The 20807-nt window shown below is 59.0% G+C and overlaps 1 protein-coding gene across 3 annotated transcripts in view; it reads left to right on the forward strand.

The window, feature by feature from the left end:
- Positions 1-194: 194 nt before the first annotated feature.
- AATK (apoptosis associated tyrosine kinase) overlaps positions 195-20807 on the forward strand; it is a 39678-nt gene continuing 19065 nt past the window's right edge. The window contains exon 1 of one of the 3 annotated variants that reach the window (XM_027518027.1): positions 195-406. In XM_027518027.1, coding sequence (XP_027373828.1) covers positions 352-406 — 55 coding nt within the window. In that variant the 5' untranslated portion in view covers positions 195-351. Of the gene's footprint in view, positions 407-5990; positions 6086-11567; positions 11591-20807 lie in introns of those variants that run through there. The other 2 variants (XM_027518030.1, XM_027518028.1) reach the window with 2 other exon arrangements.

Genomic DNA, 20807 nt, shown 5'->3' on the forward strand with positions numbered 1-20807 from the left:
GCATTTCCATGCCCCCTCAGCCTTCGGGTCCCCCCTGCGCGCGTCTCCGTGCCCCCCCCAGCCCGATAGGGAACCCCCCCCCCGCCGCCCCGACCCCGCGCGCGCGCTCCCGCCGGTGTTTTCGGACTGCACCGGCCGGGGGAGGCGCCTTGTCTGTCGCCGCCGCCCGCACCCGCACCCGCACCCCGCCGGCCCCGCGGCTGCGGCTGTGGGTGCTGAGCGGGCGCCGCGGCCAAGGCGCGCTCGCACCTGCGGCGGCCGCTCGGGTGATGGCGCGGTGCGGGCCTCGGGCGTCCTGAGCTGAACGCAGCGCCAGTCGGGGGATGCCAAGCCGCGCTGCTGGCTCTGGCCATGTCGTCGTCCTTCTTCAACCCCAGCTTCGCCTTCAGCTCGCACTTCGACCCTGGTGAGTCCCCTGGCCGCGCCCCTTGCCAGCCCTCTGCCCGCTGCGGCTGCCCCTAACCTGCCTAACTGCGGACATTGATGCTTCCTGAGCCGCTGGTTTTCTATTTTGCATGAAAATTAACCCTTTCCTCTCTCTGAGAGGAGCTGCAGACAGAACTGCTTTCCCTCAGGAACCCCTGGAGGCCCGGAGGTGGGCAGGCCTAGGGGTTGGCACCTGCTTGTGGCCTCCAGCAGCCGGGCTGGGCAGTGGGGGCACTGCCTGTCCCCGTGGAAGCTTCGATCTCGCGTATCTGGGGCAGGAGGGCCCGTGTTGGGCCAGGTGTCCAGGGGAGGAGGTAGCCAGGACTAAGGGCTCCAGGGAGGGGTGAGAGTGTTGCTGCCCCAGGCCCATGGACCCCCTTGCTGGGACTAGCGTGGCAGGCTCCTCCCTAGGCTGGGAGTGCGTTCTGGAGAGCCCTGCCAGGCCACCCAGCCGCCTGCATGGGGAGCTGGGAGCCGTAGTCGACCCACGGAGCACAGTCTCAGAAGAGATGGGCCTCAGTGGATGCCCAGGCCCTCGGGACAGGGATGAGGCCGAGGTGGCGCTGTCAAAGCTGGCTGCAGGGGACATGGGGCCAGGGTTCTTCCCCCCTTCCCCCAGGCTGGCGGCCCTGGCAGCCTGTTTACCCATGGCTGCCTGACCTCCTGGCAGCAGTGGGCCGCCATGGTGGGCAGTGGGGCCGGGGGCAGCTGAAGGCCTGCCTCTGTCGCCAGAAGGTGGTAGACTTTCTTCCCTCGGCCTTCATAGGCCCCACCACCTGCCCCTCCTTGGCCCTAGTGGGAGATAAGCCCCTGCCCTGGAACTGTGGCCTAAGGGCCCAGAGTCCCACCCACTTGTCACTGGGGCTCTGGCACAGGCTAATCCAGCCAAAACAAAGCCGGATGAGCACATGACGGGCTCTCCTGGGTCTCCCTCCCTGGAGTAGGGCCCAGTTCGTGCAGTGATACACAGGGTCCCCTGGGTCCGGCCCCATCTGAAGGCATTTGCTCTTGGGGGAGGGGAGCAGACGGCAGGTTTCTCTACTGGACTGAGGATGTGGGTGTCCCTGGCTCAGAAATAACTTCCCAAGGCGACTCCCAGAGCTTGAAGAACATGGAGTCCCGGTGGATGGCCCCGAACCTGGCAGTGGCAGCCCTGCTGGACTCTGAGGGCGGGGGTTGGAGGTGGGGGTGGAGGTGGCCCTCCTGAGCAGTCAGTCCCAGGCCCAGACAGCCTTTTGGGACAGGTATCCAGCTGGCTCCCGGCCAGTGTTCCAGGCAGCGTGGGTCCAGCCTTGGAACCATAGGCAGGGTGGGGGTGTGTGTGCCAGGACTGACCCAGGGATGGGGGACACCCTCCCCCACGCCCTGCCTCTTGCACTCTTTGTAGGGCCCAGACCTGCCCTGCGTGGGTTCAGTACCCTCTCCCCCACCAAACACACACTCGGGTGTGTCCCAGCACGAGACCCTTCCCCCATCTTAGAGAAACAACTAGGCTTGTTCCTTTTGCAAATGTTTCTGTTAACAGCTGTGATCAGTGTAATTATAATGTGTCAGTTTAAGGACTTAGCAGGGGAAAAAGTTGTCAGGAGGAAAGGGGAGGTCTGCTCTTTTCAGGTGGAATGGAGGGGAGAGCCCTGCCCCACTGTGGGAGGGGCCCCCTGGATGGTAGAGGTGCGTGCCTGCCGGGGTGCAAAACTCCAGGGCTCCATGCTGGCCCCCATGTGGGCATTGGGAAGGAGGAGAGGTGGGGTCCTCTGCCCTCCCGCTAAATGCCTAGCATTCAGAGCCCAGCTCCCACCCCTTGGAGTCCCCCTGCTTACCCTTGCCTTCTCGAGTCTCAGTTTTCTCATCTGTAAAAGGGGATAGCAGCGCCTACACCAGGCTCAGTTAGGGGTTAAGCACCCGATGAAAACCTGACCCTCCATGAACATTGGCTGCTCTTTTGGAGGGGGTGGTGTATGGAGACAAGGCCACAGTGGCATGTGGCTTTCCTCTGTCCCCAAAGTGGGGAGAGATGGGTTTTTTTGAGGTTGACTCCTGTCTAAATGGGGACCCTGCTTGGGATCCACCAAACTCAGAGGGCAGGGGACAGTCATGTTTGTGGCTATCTCAGAGTTTGTTTCTGCAGTCCATCTGGGGTGGACAGAGGGACCCGGCCTGGGCTGAGGGTCCTCAGAGTGTCTCCAGGCCAGGTTTGTTGCCTACTGACAGCTCTGTGTCCGTCATGGATGCTCTGGTAGTTCTCCATGGAGGTGGTGACAACGGTGGCAGTTATGTAGAGAGTGAAGGGGGCTGAGTTTGAGGCTCTGGCTCTCGGCACGTACTTGATTGCAGTATGGGTGCTGGGGGACCTTATTTAAACTCAGCTCCTGCCTGGGCCACCATCACCTATAAGAGATGGTCAGGGCAGGCCACTGGAGGGGGCCAGGCCCGAGCATGTTCTTCTGGGACCACAGGCTGGCACAGGCGGGCATCTGGAAGGGCTGCCTCTTCTGGGGTTCAGCTCTTCCCATGATGTGGATGACTTTGGGGGATTTCTGGGCAGTCACAGACCTCTGACCTCAGTGCTGTGTGGCCTTGGGCCAGTCACTCAACCTCTCTGAGACTCAGCTCCACATAGGTGAAACCTCACTCTGAGGAGACTGGGTGGGTGGGATATGGAAGCCAAGAACTGAGGGGTGAGGAGGGTGTCATGTGGGAGCCAGGAGCACCTGGGTGGAGCTGGTGGGGGAGGTGTGGCCTTGAGGGGGCGGGGCTTGCCTCTCACTGGCGCTCTCTGAGGCAGAGGGCCACCCTTTTTTCTCACCTTCTCAAGCCCTGGGAGGACCGGGTGCAGCCCAGGCCCTCAGCAGGTGCCTGGCAGGCTCAGGCCTCAGTCAGAGCTCTGCAGCCCAGGGCTGGAGCTGTCTGAAGACCCCTGGGGCAAGTAGTGGACCAACCCCTCCCTGATCCTATGGCCCTCTCTGTGCCTCTGGTTCTTAATCTGGAACATTAATCTGGTTCATTAATCTGGAGGTGGGCATTACTGTGGTGCCTACCCCAGAGGGTGACTGGAGTGCTGGGTGCAGGCCAGTCCCCAGGCAGCGCCCTTCAAGGCTTACCTTGGGCCAGGGGTCACTGTGGACCATTTGGGGGGACTTGGAGTTTGAGGAAACTCATGGAAGCCAGGGCATCCCCCAGCCTCTTGGTCACGTCCTGCTGCCTGCCCACATTCTTGCCCTGAGCCTGGCTCTGCCGGGAGCACTCTCCACTGGCATTAATGCGTGTGCTGCGCTGGCTCAGGGCTGGGCAGGCTCGGGCTTTGGGGTGAAGGCATTGCTGGGGGACAGGGCGCAGGGAGGGCGTTCTGGCCAGGCATGGTTTGACCTGCATGGGGACGGGTACACTCGGGGACTTGAGTGTTGAGAAGGACCCCAGGAATGAGTTCTTGCGGCCCTGGGGGTCCCGCTCCATGGTTGATGGCCATGCACTCATGGTAATTCTTGAAATTGGTGGCCCACTGTTCACTGCCTGCTGCCAGTGGGCTTGGCTGAAGGTAGATGCTCCCAGACGGGCTTGGCCCAGTGCGGGGAGGGCATTAAGAGCCAACACTTTGACGTGTGTCACGGCCCCTCCCCATGCCCGAGAAAGGCTGGCCCCAGGGTGGAAGCTGCAGCTATTGGGCTGAGTCTGGGGGCGTAGGCCAGCTCAGGGCAGGAGGAAGGTTGCAGTATCCCCAGGGCAATTTCTTTGTATTCTGGAACATTCTCTAGGAAGCCAGACTATGCCTTTCTCTCAGAGGGGCTGTTTCTCCCCCACGCATTCCTGTGCAGCTTTATACACGCAGGTGCTCAGGCTCACACATGCGAACACACACGAATGCTCGCAGATGCCTTCATGTGTGTGTATGATGCACAGAGCCTAGGCCAGGCTGTGGTCTCTTGGGGGCAGGCAGTCAAGGGCTTGGCTTGGCGGGGGAACCCGATCCACCCTTACCTTTGGCCCTCAGCCTCATCTCTGCTCTAACGTCAGTTGATGGACTGAGCCACCGGGTCCTGGTGGCCTGAGGCTTGGGGAGCCTGGAGCCATCCCTCCCGGTGGCTGGACCTAAAGGACTCTCTGCTGTCACCTGGCCACCTCTTTCCAGGGTGGGCTGAGCCTTGACCCCTCCACCTGCCGTCACTGTCCTTGAGCATGTCTGCTGGTTCTCCATCCTCCTAATGCCCTACCTCCCCTAGGTGGGGGCGCCTGGGTGGAATGCGTGTCGCTTCAGTTGTGTTCAACTCTGCAACCCTATAGCCTGTCAGGCTCCTCTGTCCGTGGGATTCTTTCTCCAGACAAGAATACTGGACTGCGTTGCCATGCCCTCTTCCAGGAGATCTTTGTGACCCAGGGATCGAACCCACGTCTCTTATGTCTCCTGCACTGGCAGGCAGGTTTTTTACTGCTAGTGGCCACCTGGGAAGTCCCTGGGTGGAATAGTATTCCCTTAGATTCATGCCCACCTGGAGTCTCAGGATGGGACCTTGTTTGTAAATAGGGCATTTGGAGCTGTCGTAAGTTAAGATGAAGCCACCCTGGCTTCATTGCTTAGTCGTGTCCAACTCTTTGTGACCATGGACTGTAGCCCACCAGGCTCCTCTGTCCATGGGATTCTCCAGGCAAGAATACTCAAGGGGTATTGCCATTGCCCTCCTCCAGGGGATCTTGCCAACCCAGGTCTCCTGCATTGCAGGTGGATTCTCTACCATCTGAGCCACCAGGGAAGCCCCTCATCCCGGGTCTCCAGCACTGCAGGCAGACGCTTTACCGTCTGAGCCACCAGGGAAGCCCCTCATCCTGGCTTAGGGAAGCCTAAATCTATGGCTGGGGTCCTTCCAAGAGAGCTGGGGGAGACTCGGGAGAGACGAGGACGTCCTGTGCCCTGTGATGATGGAGGCAAAGTGGGCTGATGCATCCACAAGTCAAGGAAGGCCTGAAGCTGGGAGAGGTGGGAAGGGTCGTGCCCTGGAGCCTCTGGAGGGAGCATGGCCCTCACATGGGATGTCCGGCCTCCGAGCATCAGACGGTCCTGTGCACTGAGACCCCAGTCTATGGCACATTTTGACAGCAGCCCCAGGGCACTCCTGCAGGGCGGCTCTGAGCCCCACGGGGCCTGAGCCGGGGCCGAGCCTGCCTCTGCCTTCGTGCCAGCCTCCGTCTCCTCTGTGTAAACTGGGCCAGCCCTGCCCACCTGGAGGCGTCTTTGGAGGCAAGCGAGGGAACACGTGTGTAAGCGCCTCTGAACACGCGCGTTCACTGGACCGCGGTGATGGGAGGCAGCCTCGGCCTGGACCAGCGCGCCCTCCTCTGGGCACCTTGGGCCTCGCTCTCCAGCCTCTGGTTGCCTCTTGCAGAGGAACCAGCACCAGCAGGACAGGCGGCCGTGGCCTCCCCGCCCCCGGCAGAGGAAGCCGGCAGAGGAAATGAGGGCAGCGGACGCCGGGCCGGAGCCAGCTCCCAAGCGGCCTGTCTGGCGTGTCGCGGTAGGCAGCGTCCACGCCGGGTCCCTGCCTTCCTCCACCAGGGTCAAGCTGGGGGGCCGGGGCCAGGTGCCCCAGGCTCGGGGAAGGTCTACGAAGGGTGACTCTGGGGTTAGTCCAGCAGTCGGAGCCACGCGGGAGCAGCCGCCCAGAGCTGGGTATGTGGGGGTTCCTGAAGGCCTGTGGGCTCCCCCACAGCCAGCCCGGGGCTTGGGGGGCAGTGAGCAGATGGGGGCTTGTACTCGAGAGGCCCCCCAGTCCCTGCTTCGGCTCTGCCAGAGGAAGCGGTGGGACAGGAATGAACGTGGCCAGGGCAGGGGGCAGTGCTGGGCGGCCCGGGGGGCACTTGTTGTGGGGTGTTTAAGGAGAGGTGGCAGGGTGCTGGCCAGCATCCGAAGGCTGGGGCAGAGTCGCCTCTCATGGTGGGATGTGGCTGGGCCTGGCCTTGCTCACTCCTGGTGAAGTGCACTGGTGCCTTCTCGTCCTGCTGGGAGGGGGAGTGGGCATGTGGGCCAGCTGGCCGTGGGTGGCCAGGGATACAGCCTGCCTGTTCTGGGAGCCAGGGCAGGGGTAGGGGACCTGAGCCCCAGACCCGGGCTCTGCGGAGGTCACCGCATGCTGAGGCTGGCGTGGGAGATGGGCAGCAGTATGATGTTTCAGATGCCGTCAGGCACCATGGAGGGTCTTTGTATGGATGGGGCTCATGTTCTGCTCCTGCTGTTGTAAAATTCTGAATGGTTTCACAGTGGACCTTCAGGTTCTGATGGGTTTGATTTCCCAGGTGGCGGCGCTAGTGGTAAAGAACTCACCTGCCAATGCAGCAGACATAAAGATATGGGTTCAATCCCTGGGTCGGGAAGATCCCCTGGAGGAGGGCATGGGAACCCATTCCAGTATTCTTACCTGGGGAATCCCATGGACAGAGGAGCCTGGCGGACTACAGTCCATGGGGTCAAGAGAGTCGGACATGACTGATCGACTTAGCATGCATGCATGCTGCAGATTGTGCAGCTGGTCCTCCTACTTGGGGACACCTGTCCAGTCTTAGGGTTCAGTTGGGAGGGCCCTGGGCAGGTGATCACTAGTAGGGGGCCCTGGTGCCTGTGTCATAAGCTGGTTCCCATCGGTGGGAAGCTGCTGTGATCCCAGGCCGTTGGTTTGGCTCCGCTAGCTGTGAGGCCCACCCAGATGTCCCGGGACCACCCTGGGAAGAAGGAATCCCACTGTGAGGGGATGCCACACACACAGGACGTACATACGAATGCATTTCACTGGTCCTGCTGGTCCTCACCCCCGAGGTCGCTCCCTGCTGATGGTGAAATGCCAGGCTCTCGGCCCAGCCATCGACGGACACAGCCTTCGGGATGCCCAGCTCTGGGCATCCTAGCACCGTCTCTTCCTGTCTGTCCAGGCTTTATTGAGATATGATTCCTGTACCGTATGATTCACCCACTTCCAGTGTGCTTTTCACTGTACACACAGGCATGGCGGCCATGACCACGGTTCAGAACACTTCTGACCCCTTCGTGAAAGTCCCACACCCACTAGCTGCCCCTTGTCTGCTCCCCATCTCTGGAGGTCACCCATCTGGACATTTCCTACCCGCGGGCGTGCAGCTCAGGGTGGTCTGTGTCTCTCTCCAAGTGCTGTCTGGTTCTATGGTGGAAATGAGGGGAGTGGGCCTGGATCTGGGGGTGGCTTTCATGGAGGCTGAAGGTGGGGCCACCCCACGCAGACCCCTGCCCAGCACTCAGCCTCTCGGCCCTGTCCCCTGAGCCTTCTAGGAGCGCCACTGGGCAGCCTGACTCACCTTTTCCCCCAGCCTGACTCACACTCAAGGAGACGCCTCGAGTGCCCTTCTGGGGGCTTGTTGGCCGTTTGGAGTCATCGTCTGGGATTGCCCGTGGGAGCCAGGCCTGCCCGACTGTGGGTGGCATTTATATGCTCTGGAGCCAAGCCCTTGGTCAGAGATGGGCATTGGGATGGCATCTCCATGTCTTCACCATCTCGCTGGTCTGGGGCCCTAGTAGCTGCAGGGTGTGTAGGCGCCGCTGGCGTGAGTCTCTCCCGACCCCATGCTCAGTGGCATCAGATTGGTGGCTTGAGAGGGGCTGTGGTGGGAGAATTTGCACCCCAGGAGCCTGCAAAGTCTCCATGTTGGAAATCCCCTTCTGTATCTTTTTTCCAGAAAGCTGGTTGTTAAGCATTACGAGAAAATCAGGGGTGTAGGCCAGTTTTTTTTTTTTTTCTTAATATTTATTTATTTGGCCGGGTCTTAGTTGCAGCATGTGGAATCTTTCATTGTGGCAATGCTAACTCTGAGTTGTGGCATGTAGGATCTGACGGGAGATCGAACCTGGGACCCCTGCACTGGGAGCACAGAGTCTTAGCCACTGGACCAGCAGGGAAGCCCCTAGGCTAGCTTGTTAACCCCAGGAAGCCGCCTGGAATCGTTTTGACAGGAGGCAGGCATCCCCAAGAGGCAGTTTCTGGCCCCTGGGGATGAATGACTTAGAGGGATGGTCCTGCTTCCTCTTGGGGCCACTCAGCCTGTAGGGAGCCCCTGGGTAGGGCCTGCTTGGGCGCGCAGGGCCAGGGCCTGAATAGTCCTGCTCACGGCTGAGGCCACACCTAGCCTGGGTTCTGCCCTGCCGTCCTGCTTCCCCAGCTCACCTCACACTACTTTCTGCCCCGCAGTGGGGTCCAGGCAGAAACTTGGAAGCCAGGATGGCAGGAAGTTCTGGGCTTGGGCTGCCTACCCCTCCCTGAGCTGCTGGTGGTGGAGCAGGAGCCAGCACATCAGATTCTGGTTTATTTTTCCTTCTCATGACGGGTGGTCCCGCAAGTCCTCTCTGAGACTCACTGTGGCTGTGGTGTGTTCCTGTGATGTCTCCTGGGTCTGGGGATGTGCCAGATCTGAGCCTCGCTGCCTCCAGCTTCTGCCCAGCTGCTCCCTGGACGCTCCCCTGCCCAGGCTTGTGAGAGGGACTCCTTTGTCTGACTCTGGACCCTCAGGGTGACCCCATGCCCCGCAGGTGTCAGGGTAGGGTCCCCAAGTGAGCAGGATGGGCAGGTCTCACCCTCCCGGGGGGTTGTCCTCAGGCCCCTGCAGGGTTGTGGAGGGACCAGTGGGGAAGTAGTTGGTGGCAGTGGCCCTGGGAACAGAGAGACAGGGACGTAGGGGGCAGTATGTAGGTGGGAGTGGGTGAGCACGTGTGTAAACGTGTGAGTGTATGTGCACATACGTGTGCGTGAGTGTGAGGACGTGGGGGCGTGTGTGTGTGTGTCCTCTCTCTGGGGGGAGGCCCAGGCCCTGGCTCTCCTCTGCCCCTGGGGGGTGAGACCCCTTGGGCTCCCTCTTAGGCTCTGGGTGATGCTGTAGCTTCTGACCCCACTGGATGGCAGGAGCAGGGCTGACACCTGCCATGCCGACCATCCAGCCACCTAAGCTAAGGGTCTGAGGTTCAGGGCTGAGGAAGGAGCCCTCCTGTGTGGGCGGCTGCCGTGACCCATGTGACCCGTGGCTGCCATGGGGTGGTGCCTCCCAGCCGCTTTTTCTCGTGTCCGTGGACTTTGCTGGGTCTGGATCCCTCAGTTCAGGTTGATTCTTAAGCCGGCAGAGCAGCTGCGTCCACTTAGCTGCCGGACACCTGAGTTCCCTTCCCTGGAGGAAGCAGTGCCCCCTGCCTTCCGGCCCTCCTCTCAGTCCTTGGGGTGTGAGACCATCTGGATTACCTGCCCCTCCCCTCTGTCCTTGCAGCAGTGGCATCCACACCTGTCTCTGTACATTAGGCCATCCAGACTGGGTGGTGAGGGGGTCTGGAAGGTTCTGGGGTAGGGGCAGGGGGGCACAGCTTCCCCACCCAGGTGCCTCTTGGGCCCCTCTCACCTGCTGGGGATGGAGTTGGGGCAGCTGTGGAGGTCGGGGAGCTGCACCCCTGCTCAGAGCCATATCCTGAGATGGGGTGGGTGAGCCTGGGGGGTGTCTATCAGCTGGGACTGGGGGCTGTCCATGACTGTCCCCAACGCAATGCCAGCTCTTGGGGTGTGGGCCTCCTGCAGATGCACCTTCATCCAGGGAGGCCCCCAAGGAGGCGGGGATGCTGGGGCCCAGCGACCAGCGCGTCTGAGCTGTCAGGGCTCTGAGTTCAGTTGCCAGCGTCCTTTCGTTTCTCCACCTGCCCCCAGACATCTGGGGGAAAGAGGAGCAAGGACACAGATGGGTTGGGCCTGGGAGCTGCCTCGGAGGCTCCACACAAGCGCAGTGACCTGCTTCCCTTCCTCTTCTGCGCAGAGGGCCGCCGCGTCCCCATCTGAGGATTCTGTTCCTCTTGGGAGGAACATCCATGTCTGGGCCCTTGGCCAAACCTTTGCCAAGAAACTGCCCCATGGGGCCGCTGGTGCTGCATCCGCCTTCCGGATGGCTTGTAGGGTATGGACACCCCTCCTGCTGGCCCCTGTCCTGGAAGCCCTAGACTCTTGCTACTTGCCTCAGCTGAGGTCAGGAGGTGGGGGTACCAGGGACAGTTGATGGGCTCCTGGCGGTCTGGGCAGGCCGAGCTCCTCCCCTCCCGCTGTCTGATTGCCGCAGCCTCGTAACTCAGAGACGCCTGCCTGGTTGCACAGCTCCTTCCTGTACAAGATCCTGTTTGCATCACCGGGCTTAGGGGGCAGGGGCATTGGGTCAGCATGTCACCCAGGTTACGCTGGGGACGCCTGCTGGTGACGCTGAGGTGAGCCCCCATCGGCTGCACCTGCACCAGGCAGGGAGGCTGGGGCACTGGAAATAGTGGGATGCGTGGATGTCTTGCTGAAGCCAGGCTTACCGTCTGGGCTCGGTGGAAAGGAGCTCTGGGGGGAGCAGTGACTCATCTAGGGGCACATTGGGGGTACCCACCCTTGGGGGCCATCAGGGTTGGCACACCCCTGGCTTGGTCTCTACAGGTGTCAGACTAATTAACTTTTTTAATTGAGGTGAAATTCATGTGACATTCATATGCACACGTGCTAAGTGGTTTTGTTCATGTCCGACTCTTTGTGATCCTACGGACTGTAACCCACCAGGCTCCCCTTTCCATGGGATTCTCCAGGCAAAAATACTGGAGTGGGTTGCCATTTCCTTCTCCAGGGAGTCTTCCTGACCCAAGGATCGAACCCGTGTCTCTTAAGTCTCCTACATTGGCAGGTGGGTTTGTAACTAGCGCCACCTGGGAAGCCCTAAATTCATATGACATGAAATGAACCACTTTGTAGGGTATGGTTCAGTGTTAGTACATTCACGGGGCTGTGCAGCTTCCATCTCTATTTCCAGAGCCTTCCACCACCCCAAAAAGAAGCCCTGTGCCACTCCAGTGCCCCCAGCCCCTGCCCACTGGACTTGCTTGTCCTGAACACATGGTGCCATGGAGGAGCTGTAGAAATCACCCACGGCTCCTGCATCAGCCGTGCCGGGGCCCCTCTTTTCTCACATCCTCACCAACACTGGTTATTTTCTGCTTTAAATATCATGGCCGTCCTAGTGGCTCAGATGGCTCACTTATTTTTCAGAGTGGTGGCCTGGCCCCTCCCAGCAGACGAAGACCGAGGTACTGGGCTAACTGGAAATGCTTCCTGAGTGCGTGTGTCTTAGGCTCCCAGGGATGTTGAGATCGAGCCAGGCCGAGGTACATCGAGGGTGAAGGAGCAGCGGGGGGATGGCCACCGAAGGGCAGGCGGGCAGGTAGAGGGCTCGGTGAGGACTTGGGTGGCGCTTTTGGAAGATGGCTTCAGTCCTGGATGAAGAATAGCCTGGAAGCCACAGAGCCCCAAGGAGTTTGGGCCGGGTCGGGCTGTGGGTTGGAACTCAGTGGCCTCAGCGGGGCTGGACTTGGGCAGTGGACAAGAGGGATCCAGAGGCAGCTGGGGTATCCCACTTGGGGAAGGGATGGGAGGGACCCAGGGAGTGGGTTTGCCTTGAGGTGGACGTGGATTCTATGCTGTGTTTGGTTTGAGATGCTCCAGGACACCCAAGGGAAGGGCCAGGGCCAGGTGGTCATTGGGGTCTGGGACCCCAGAGGAAACCAGGGACCAGGGTAGGAGGTGGGGGAGTTGGGGAGTTGGCCCTGATGGGGTCAGGGAAGGGGTGTAGGCCCAGCCTGGGCCTACTTGGGGAGGAGGAGGAGCGGGTCCAGCCAAAAACAGTGAAGGGAGTGGCTGAGAAGGTAGAGGGTGTGGGGGCTATCCCAGGTCCCAGAACACAGCCCAACCTGCTGTCCTTCCTGCACTCTGGCCTCGAGATGTGGCCACAGAGACCCTTCGAGTGGGTCCACTGACCTCAGGATGGCTGGAATCTCTGATCCTTCTCTTGGCTGATCAAGGCCACCTCCACCTTCCACATCTGTGTCCCTGGGGAAACCTTGCTTACCTCCCGCCAGGGAGGCTCCTCTGAGTGGAGGTTGAGTGTGGAAGTGGGGGGCAGAAAGGGACCTGTGGAGACCCAGGACCCTGGGACATCAGAACAAGGTCTAGGCTCTAGTCTGTGTATGCTGAGGCCATGGGGGTCTTTAAAGATGGGAGTGATGGGGATAGGCGTGGGTGATAATTAAATAAAATTATACACATCTGATTCTAGACGTAGTACATGCTTATTGTAGAAAATCTGAAAACTGCAGACGAGACGGTATTAACCACCCAGAATTCTACCACCCAAGACAACAGCCACTGTTCACATTTTGAATTATTTTCTTCTAGGTTTTTTTTTTTTTTAACATGGTTGTGATCAGGATTTATAAACAATTCTATGTCCTGCCTCTTGTTTTCAGCTTTACTGAGGTATAATAGAAACAGATTAAACTGCACATGTTTAAAGTATGGGATTTGATGGATTTTGGTGTACAGATATGTCAAAACTCATGAAATATATTTATTTGGGAGACCCCATGAACCCTTGCTGCTGCTACTGCTGCTATGTCGCTTCAGTTGTGTCCGACTCTGTGTGACCCCATAGACGGCAGCCCACCAGGCTCCCCCGTCCCTGGGATTCTCCAGGCAAGAACACTGGAGTGGGTCATGAACCCTTGACCCTATAGTCAAATAACAAGCATTTGCTTTGAGGCCAACTGTTTCCTTGTGTATCCTCCCCTTTTAAAAAAAATATTTATTTACTTTTTTAGGCTGCGTTGGGTCTTAGTTACGTCATGTGAGATCCTCTATTGCAGCTCCCTGGGCGTCTGGGATCTTTCTTCCCTGATGAGGGATCAAACCCACCTCCCCTGCATTGCAAGGCAGATTCTTAACCCTGGATCACCAGGGAAATTCCCTTCCTTTTTAAAAATTAGCACGAAGTTGTTATTTCCTTGTTTATTTAAAACATTGCCTTAAATTTACTCTCTATGGCTTCTTTTGCAGATGTACCATTGTTTTTATTGAATCCTTCTTTTATTGTGGCTATTTAGGCTGTCTTTTACTCTTATAAACACCACTGCAAGGAACATCTCTGTGAGATGTGATTCCTGCCTGCGTCATTAACACGCTCCTTCCTTTGTTTTCATTCTGGATTTGTGTGCCACCCGGGCTGCTCTCTTCTTTGAATTCCCAGCCTGGGAATTACTTGGCCTGGGAGTTGGCAGGTCTCCCAAGGCCTTCTCGCACGTCTCCAAGCTGCTTTCTAAAGGCTGCTCTGACTTACATCCACCAGGGCGTCTGGGTAGCTAGCTGGTCCTGGTGTGCGGGCTTTGGCCAGACACCAACTTCTAAGAACTCCTGTGGTCGGGAAGCCGATATCCGGTGTGATTTCATTTCTTTGATTATGGATGAGGCTGCACGTTTTCTTGTGGACTGGACAAACTGTATTTCCTTGTTTGTGGCCGACTGTGTATAGTTTGCTTGTGTATGTTTTGAGATCTTAAAGTATTTTTATGTTTTGTTGATTGTGTTCCCCCCAAAAGTAGCAACATCAGTCTTTGACAAATTTTCCGTCAATCATTCTTCCTGGTTTGTTGTTTGCCTTTAATTTGGAGCTCTATGGGGCTTCCCTGATAGGAAAGAATCCGCCTGCAATTCAGGAGACCCTGGTTCGATTCCTGGGTCTGGAAGATCTGCTAAAGAAGGGATAGGCTACCCACCTCAGTATTCTCGGGCTTCCCTTGCGGTTCAGCTGATAAAGAATCCGCCCGCAATGTGGGAGACATGTGTTCAGTCCCTGGGTTGGGGAAGATCCCCTGCAGAAGGGAAAGGCCACCCATTCCAGTATTCTGGCCTGGAGAATTCCATGGGCTGTATAGTCCATGGGGTCGCAAGGAGTCAGACACGACTGAGCCACTTTCGCTTATGGAACATACATTTTTATGTGGCCAAACCAGTTGATCTTTCATGATGCCTTCCATTGCTTTCAGCTTAAAAATCCCTCTCCATGAAGAAGGCTGATATTTACCTACTTTTTCTCAGATGCTATAATTTGACTCACTGATGTCGTATCTGAAGTTATTCTGGAGTGTGGTCTGAGACGAGACAGCTGATTTCCCTGGCCCGCTCCTCAAGCCACGGGGCCAGGTGTTCTGTGCAGGTGGGGCTGGGCCTGGCTCTGGGCTGTGATTCTGTTCCTCACCTGTTGGCCCATCTCCGCCGCAGAACCATGTGGTTTCAATGATTGTAGCTTTTAGGCATGTTAAGACCTAGAAAGGCAAGATGCCTCTCTCGGCACATTTTCTAGCTTCTCTCTCCTGTTCAGAGCTTCATCTGTTACAAGGCTGTGGATCTCGTTGATGGGCGCCTGGGAGGGGATGAGGGAAGTGGGGTGACCCAGGTCATGTGGCAGAGTCCTCTCATGGACTCCACTCATCTGACTTTACTCCTACTCATGGGCAGTGCAAGTCACTCTTTTTTTTTTTTTTTTAAACTATTTTTAAAAAAACATTTATTTTTTAAAATTTTGACCATGCCTGCAGCTTTGGGATCTTTGTTCCCTGGCCAAGGATTGGAACCCAAGTCCCCACCCCTGGACTGCCAGGGAATTCCCACAAGTTACTTCTTTTACCAGAAGCCCGGCCTGGCCCCTGGTTCTGGAGCGGCACCATACCCGACAAATGCTCTGTTCCCATCTTCCTGCCAGCCCCCCAGAGCCCTCCCTGGAGACAGACTAAGGCCAGGACCAGAGAACGCCTGCACTCAGGGCTGTTCACCAGAGGTGTGCTGATGGCCATCTGCTCAGGGGAGCACCCCTCCTGTACTGCTTGCAGGGCCAGCCCCCCAAAACAGAAGCCCCTTGATGAAGGGCCCTGAGACCTCCAGTGTGGGCCGTGGGAGGATCTGCTTTCTGCTAGGTGTCCTCCCAAGGGACTCCCAGGTCCTGGCCCTGCAGCCCCACCCCAGAGTAAACCAGGCTCCCTCCTTCCTCCCCTTCCACGTGCATCCACTGAGGGCCAAGGGTGGGTGTGACTCGCACCCAGTCCTGGACCCCAAACCCCACTCCTGCCCCTTACTTACCTGCCCTCCCAGCAGGATTGGACTGGTCCTGGAGAGGGCCTGTCACATGGCAGGTGTTACTGTCATGTACCTGGGGGACAGGGTAGGGGCAGTGTCCCAGAGGCAACACCAGGCAGGTTTTATGGGGGGCTGTGGGATGTCCAGGAGGCAAAGAGGGCCTGGGGACACAGGACCCTAGTCCTGGGGGGTCTCCAGGCCCACCTGTCTCCCTTGGGTTCCCTACCCCAGTTGCAGGCCCTTGAGCTGATCTGGGGGGCAGCAGAGAAGATGCAGGAGGGGGGAATCCTCAAAAGAATGTGTTGAAATTAAAAACAGCAGGAACAGCAGAAAGGGGGACTGGGGAGGGAAAGGAGGGGTGGAGGCCCATTGATGGACCCAGGGTCCCTGCTCTGGGAGATGTGCCTGGCTGCAGCTGCATGGGGGGCTGTCACCCTGAAACAGGCTGTAGTCAGACTCCTACGTGTGCCTGGCTGAGTGGTGGTGGGGCGGGGCCAGAGAAGGGTAGTTCTGGGGGGGAAGCTGGGTGGTGGGAGTGAGATCGGACTCAGGAGGCCTTGGGGGGGTCCTCTCTGAGACCCCGTTTGCTCATCATAAACTGGGAAGTGGCCCTTCCTAGCAGGGAAGACATCCCTGGGAGACTGTCGGGACACCCCGTAAGCGTGAGTCACTATTCCTAAACGTGGCCGTGCAGTTTTGCAGAATATGGTGCTTCCTTGGAAATGGCTGGGCGGCGCCTGGCAGTGCTCAGGCCTCCAGCTGGCGACGAGGGCAGGGTCCCGTCTGAGTTGCAGAGGCTGATGGAAGCCATGGGCCTGCTGGGTCTACAGGGAGTTTGCTGTCTGTGGTGCTTCTGCAGTGGATGGAATTATTATTTTTAAAAGGGATAATGAAACAGGGTTCACGGCTATCAGTCCTCTACCCCGGAGGGCAAGCCTGAGGCAGGATCTCAGCCCAAGGGGTGGCCAGGGACATGGGGCAGTTCAGGTCCGCTTGCTGCTCTGGCTCGGACACTGGGTGTGTTTGTGGGTGTTGTAGGGGGCTGGTGGGTGTCAGAGGTGAGCTGGTGAGCATTTGCCAACCCCCCAGGGTGTGAATGCTCCCTCTCTACTACCCTAGGCAGGAAGATGGGATAGGCGCCTCGTGGCTCCACATGCACCAGCTTTGTTGTGATTGTTAACGGGTGTTTGTATTGCAGGATGGGGCTTTCACAACCTGTGTTTCACATGAGGGAGCTGGACTCTCAGTCCCTTCCCACGTGAATTTATCTGATTAAGTAGAGCCTTAATCACAACAGAAAGGAGCTGCTCTTACTCCCAGAAACATGGTGGGGAGGTGGACTGGCAGCTGCGCTCAGGGGAGCCCTTGCCCCAGAGACCCCCGGCCCCTTTGAGGTTTCCTTCCAGAATCCCCGCCCAGCACCTGCCTCTTCCAGCCCTACAGGCTGCCGTGGCCCCTCCAGGGGTTTGGGCCCAGGGTTTGCCCTGTGCTCTCAGCCATCCACAAGCGCTGCTTCTCCCTGTGATGTCACCACCCTGTTCCCAGTGCCCTGGCTCCTGCTCCAAGTTCCGCCCGCAGAGCGGACAGGGGATCCCGGCTGGCGGCCCCAGGTTCCTGTCTGTAGCTTCCTCACCCTGGCTTCTTTGTTTGGGTGAAGGCAGGCAGGCTTTGTGTCTGTCTGGTGACCTTAGATGCAAGTGCCCCGGAGGGGAAAGGGACTGCTTCATGCGAGTGAGCCCTACAACGGTGGAGGGGTGTGTGCAGACACCCACGGCCGCTTGGCAGGAACCTAGCCCGTGGGGTTGACTCGCCACCCAGCCTCCTCCTGGTGAAGGGCTTCTCTGGCCACCTGTCCCTGCTTAAAGCAGCTCAGATTGAGGCCTCCTGCCCTGCCCAGAGTGGCTCTGTTGGGGACCACCTGCCCCTGCTTAAAGCGGCTCAGATTGAGGCCACCTGCCCCTGCCCAGGGTGGCTCAGATGAAGGAAGCTTGCAGAGCAGCTCCGGTGTCCACGGGCCGCTGGAGATTGGGGAGGAGGCTCCAGGGACTGAGTGGGGCACATGGCGAGTGAGCGGACCCTGGAGACCCTGGAAGGCAGGGTCCAGGGTTCAGGAGGCAGGCATGAGCCGAAGCAGTGAGAGCCTCACCCCACTCCATGGGGGCCACACCCCATGAGTGTCCTGGCCCTGCCTTGGTGGCGCTGAGGCTTGGACACAGCCAGGAGGAGGTCTGCATAGCCCCAGGGTAGACCTGGACAGTGAAATGGACCCTAAGAGAGAACTTTCCAGCACTCAGCCATCCTGCTGTCCTGCCAGCCTTGCCCTGTGTGTGCTGAGCGAGCCCTCCCCCATCCCAGCTGGACGGAGATTGGGGAAGTGGGGCCTGAACGGGCTCTGGGATCCGGGTGCCCGTGGGGGCTACGTTTCCTGCCTGGAGGTGGGCAGGTGCAGGGGTGGGGGGCTCACTGAATGGGGTACAACCAACGTCTCAGGCTGCAGGGCCACCCTGACCACTCCCAGCTGATCTCGTTGGTCTGAACTTCACCTGGGTCTGCGGGTTTTTTTGTTTTTTTTTTTTAATTTAATTTAAAAAATTTTTGGCCGCGCCGGGTCTTCATTGCTGTTTGTGGGGTTTCTCTAGTTGCGATGAGTGGAGGCTACGCTTCGTTGAGGTGCCCGGGCTTCTCACTGCGCTGGCTTCTCTTGTTTCAGAGCACGGGCTCTAGACACCCGGGCTTCAGTAGCTGCGACACGTGGACTCGAGTGTGAGTGCAGGGGCTCGGCTGCTCTGTGGCTGAGGGATCGAATCCATGTCCCTGGCACTCGCAGGCCGATTCTCAACCACTGGGCTCCCAGGAAGGTCCTGTCTGCAGGTTATTTTTATAATCTTGGCGGGCCCTCTGGGCAGGAGTGTGCCCTCTGCTCAGCCAGCATTGTGCTTTTCAGCCTACCCTTCAACCCCTTGCCTGGAGCTGGACTGATGTGGAGGAGGGCAGGGGGCACTCTACTGCACGCTCGGGGTCGGGTGGCTCCATCTCCAGACGAGGAAGCTGAGGCTCCGGGCCCCACAGCTGGTGAGGGGCAGGGCTTCCAGCCCAGGGAAGCCCTGCTGCGCCGACCGCTGTCCTGCCTGTCCCAGCCCAGCCTGGGGAGGGTGAGCAAGTGGCCTCTTCCCACCGCAACCCGGAGCCCCCTCATACTGGTACAAGGTCATGAGGGTATACAGGCACGCCAGGTGCCCCTCTCTGGTGGGGAGGACCACAGCGCTGGGCCCCACAGGGCTGAGTGCCCCAGAAGACAGGCTTCTCAGGGAGCTGGTCTTCCTCTGCCTAGCAGGTCCCCTGTCACCTCTGGCCCTGACCGCCCCTTCCTGGAGCTGCACTGGGTACCCCAGCCTGCGGGCCCTGACCATGAGCTGCCCTGGGAGCCAGCGCCCTCTGAGGCGGCGCCTGTCCACGCACGGCCACTGTGTCTGTGGGGCTGGGCTGCAGCTGTGGGTGCCAGGAGGGTCTGGCCTTGACTTCTGCTTTGGGGGTAGGGTCTTGGGTCAGGGATGGGACCGCTGGTGATGGTGCTGCAGAGGTGGGTCCTGTGATGGTGAACAGGACCCGTGGAGGCCTGAGGAAGCCCCGAGTGGGGCCCAGGCACAGCCAGCCAGCGGGGCAGCACCTTAGGGAACTCCTGTAACACGGGATGTTAGCTGCGGCCGTGTGCCAGGATGCTGGTGGGTCCCAAATACAGCATGCCCAAGCTTGGACCCCTGAGCGGCATGCACCCCGCTATGTCAGTCCCCCCCAACCAAGCACAGCATTTGTTTCCCACATCCAGGGGCCTACCCTGGCCACCCGGAGGGAGCCTGGCACCTGACACCCAGCCTTGCAGCCCCCAGCCCCACTCCTGGAGCCCCTTATGGTCACAGAAGGGGGTGGGCGCGGTGATGTGTGTGCTGGGCTTTGCACCCACATCCAGGGCCTGGCATTCCAATCCTTGCTTACCTGCCCAGTGTCTTCAGGAAGGCTCTCCCTGCTGAACCCTTGGACATAAAACAGCCAGAGAGTGCCACCTGGTGGGCAGCAAGGACCCCAGCAGCTGATGCCTCACTGCCAAGGGTCCCCTGTGCCACCGTGGTCAAAGCTCAGGTGAGGGAACCAGGACCCAGCTGGCCTGCCCTCCCGCTGGCTGTGTAGTCGTCCCCCAGGCCAAGGTAGGGCGGCAGGCGTCTGGGCTTGGGGTCTGGTTGGAAGTGGGCCTTCTGTGCTGGGCTCGAGTGGGGTTAATATCACACTAGGGTGAGTGGCCACAGTAGGGCAAAGGGCTCAGAGTCCGGGAGCAAAGCTGTGGCTGGACACTCGCTGCTGCAGAGCTGGATGACTTGAGGTTTGTTCAAATGGGTTTTTCCTTCTTGAAACAAACAACAAAGCCGTTTGCTGCCTTTGTCTTCCTGGGCCCCCGCGGTGTCGTGCTGGTGATGACATGATCTTTCTGCTGTGTGAGCGGCCTGGCACTGGGGGGATGGATGCGGGGTCATGCTGGAAGTCTCCCTCAGTGGACGGAGCAAGGAAGGACGTGTGTGCAGGTGCACAAGCACAGACACATGTCCGTACCTACCCGTGCACCCTAGGTGTGCCGGGTGTTCGTGACCCCGGACTCCACCACCCGTGGCGGGCACCTCGGGCTCTTCCTGCTCCCCGTCCTGTCTGGCTGCAGGGTGTTGCTTATCTGCTCCGTGGAACGAGTCCCCGCCTGCAGCTGCTCTGCCCCCTCCTCGGCCCCCACTGCCCCAGCATCAGCCTGACGGGCCGCGGTGCCCTTTATGGCCCTGGCCCCCTTCCCTTCCCGCTGTCCGTCAGCACAGGCTTTTGGTATTTCCAGTCCTGGGTGTCTGCCTGGCCCTTGACACAGAGAGCGTTCCTGGCAGTCACCCCTCTCGCTGAGGTTGTCACAAGAATGAAATGAGGTGCTGACCCCTCTTGCCCTCTGGGAAGAGGTGGGTCATGAACAAGACCCCACACGGGTCTCACTGGCTATTAGTGGGTGTCCATCCTGAGGGTACATGTGAGGCCTTCCCTATAGGCATCTTTAGTGGGTGGTGGAGGGACAGTGAGCTGGAGTCAGGAATGGGCCCACTCAGGCCCTCAAGGACCATTCCTATCAGCATTTGGATGTGTCCACAGTTTCTCCAAGTCTCAGTTTTCTTACCTCTAAAGTGGCCTGATGATATCTCCTGAGAAGACTTACTGAGGGCCCTGGAAGAAAGGGTGTGTGTGTGTGTGCATGTAGTACCTGTAGTGTGTTCTTGCTGTGTTGACACAACAGACCTTGGTCTGTTTCACAGGTTCATGGCCAGCAGGGCCTGGGCTGTAGGCGCCTGCCTGTGGGCATGGAGAAAGGCTCTGGAAGTTGAGCCGGAGGTGCTGAGGGCG

Source organism: Bos indicus x Bos taurus, chromosome 19 (assembly GCF_003369695.1).
Source record: "Bos indicus x Bos taurus breed Angus x Brahman F1 hybrid chromosome 19, Bos_hybrid_MaternalHap_v2.0, whole genome shotgun sequence".
NCBI lineage: Eukaryota > Metazoa > Chordata > Mammalia > Artiodactyla > Bovidae > Bos > Bos indicus x Bos taurus.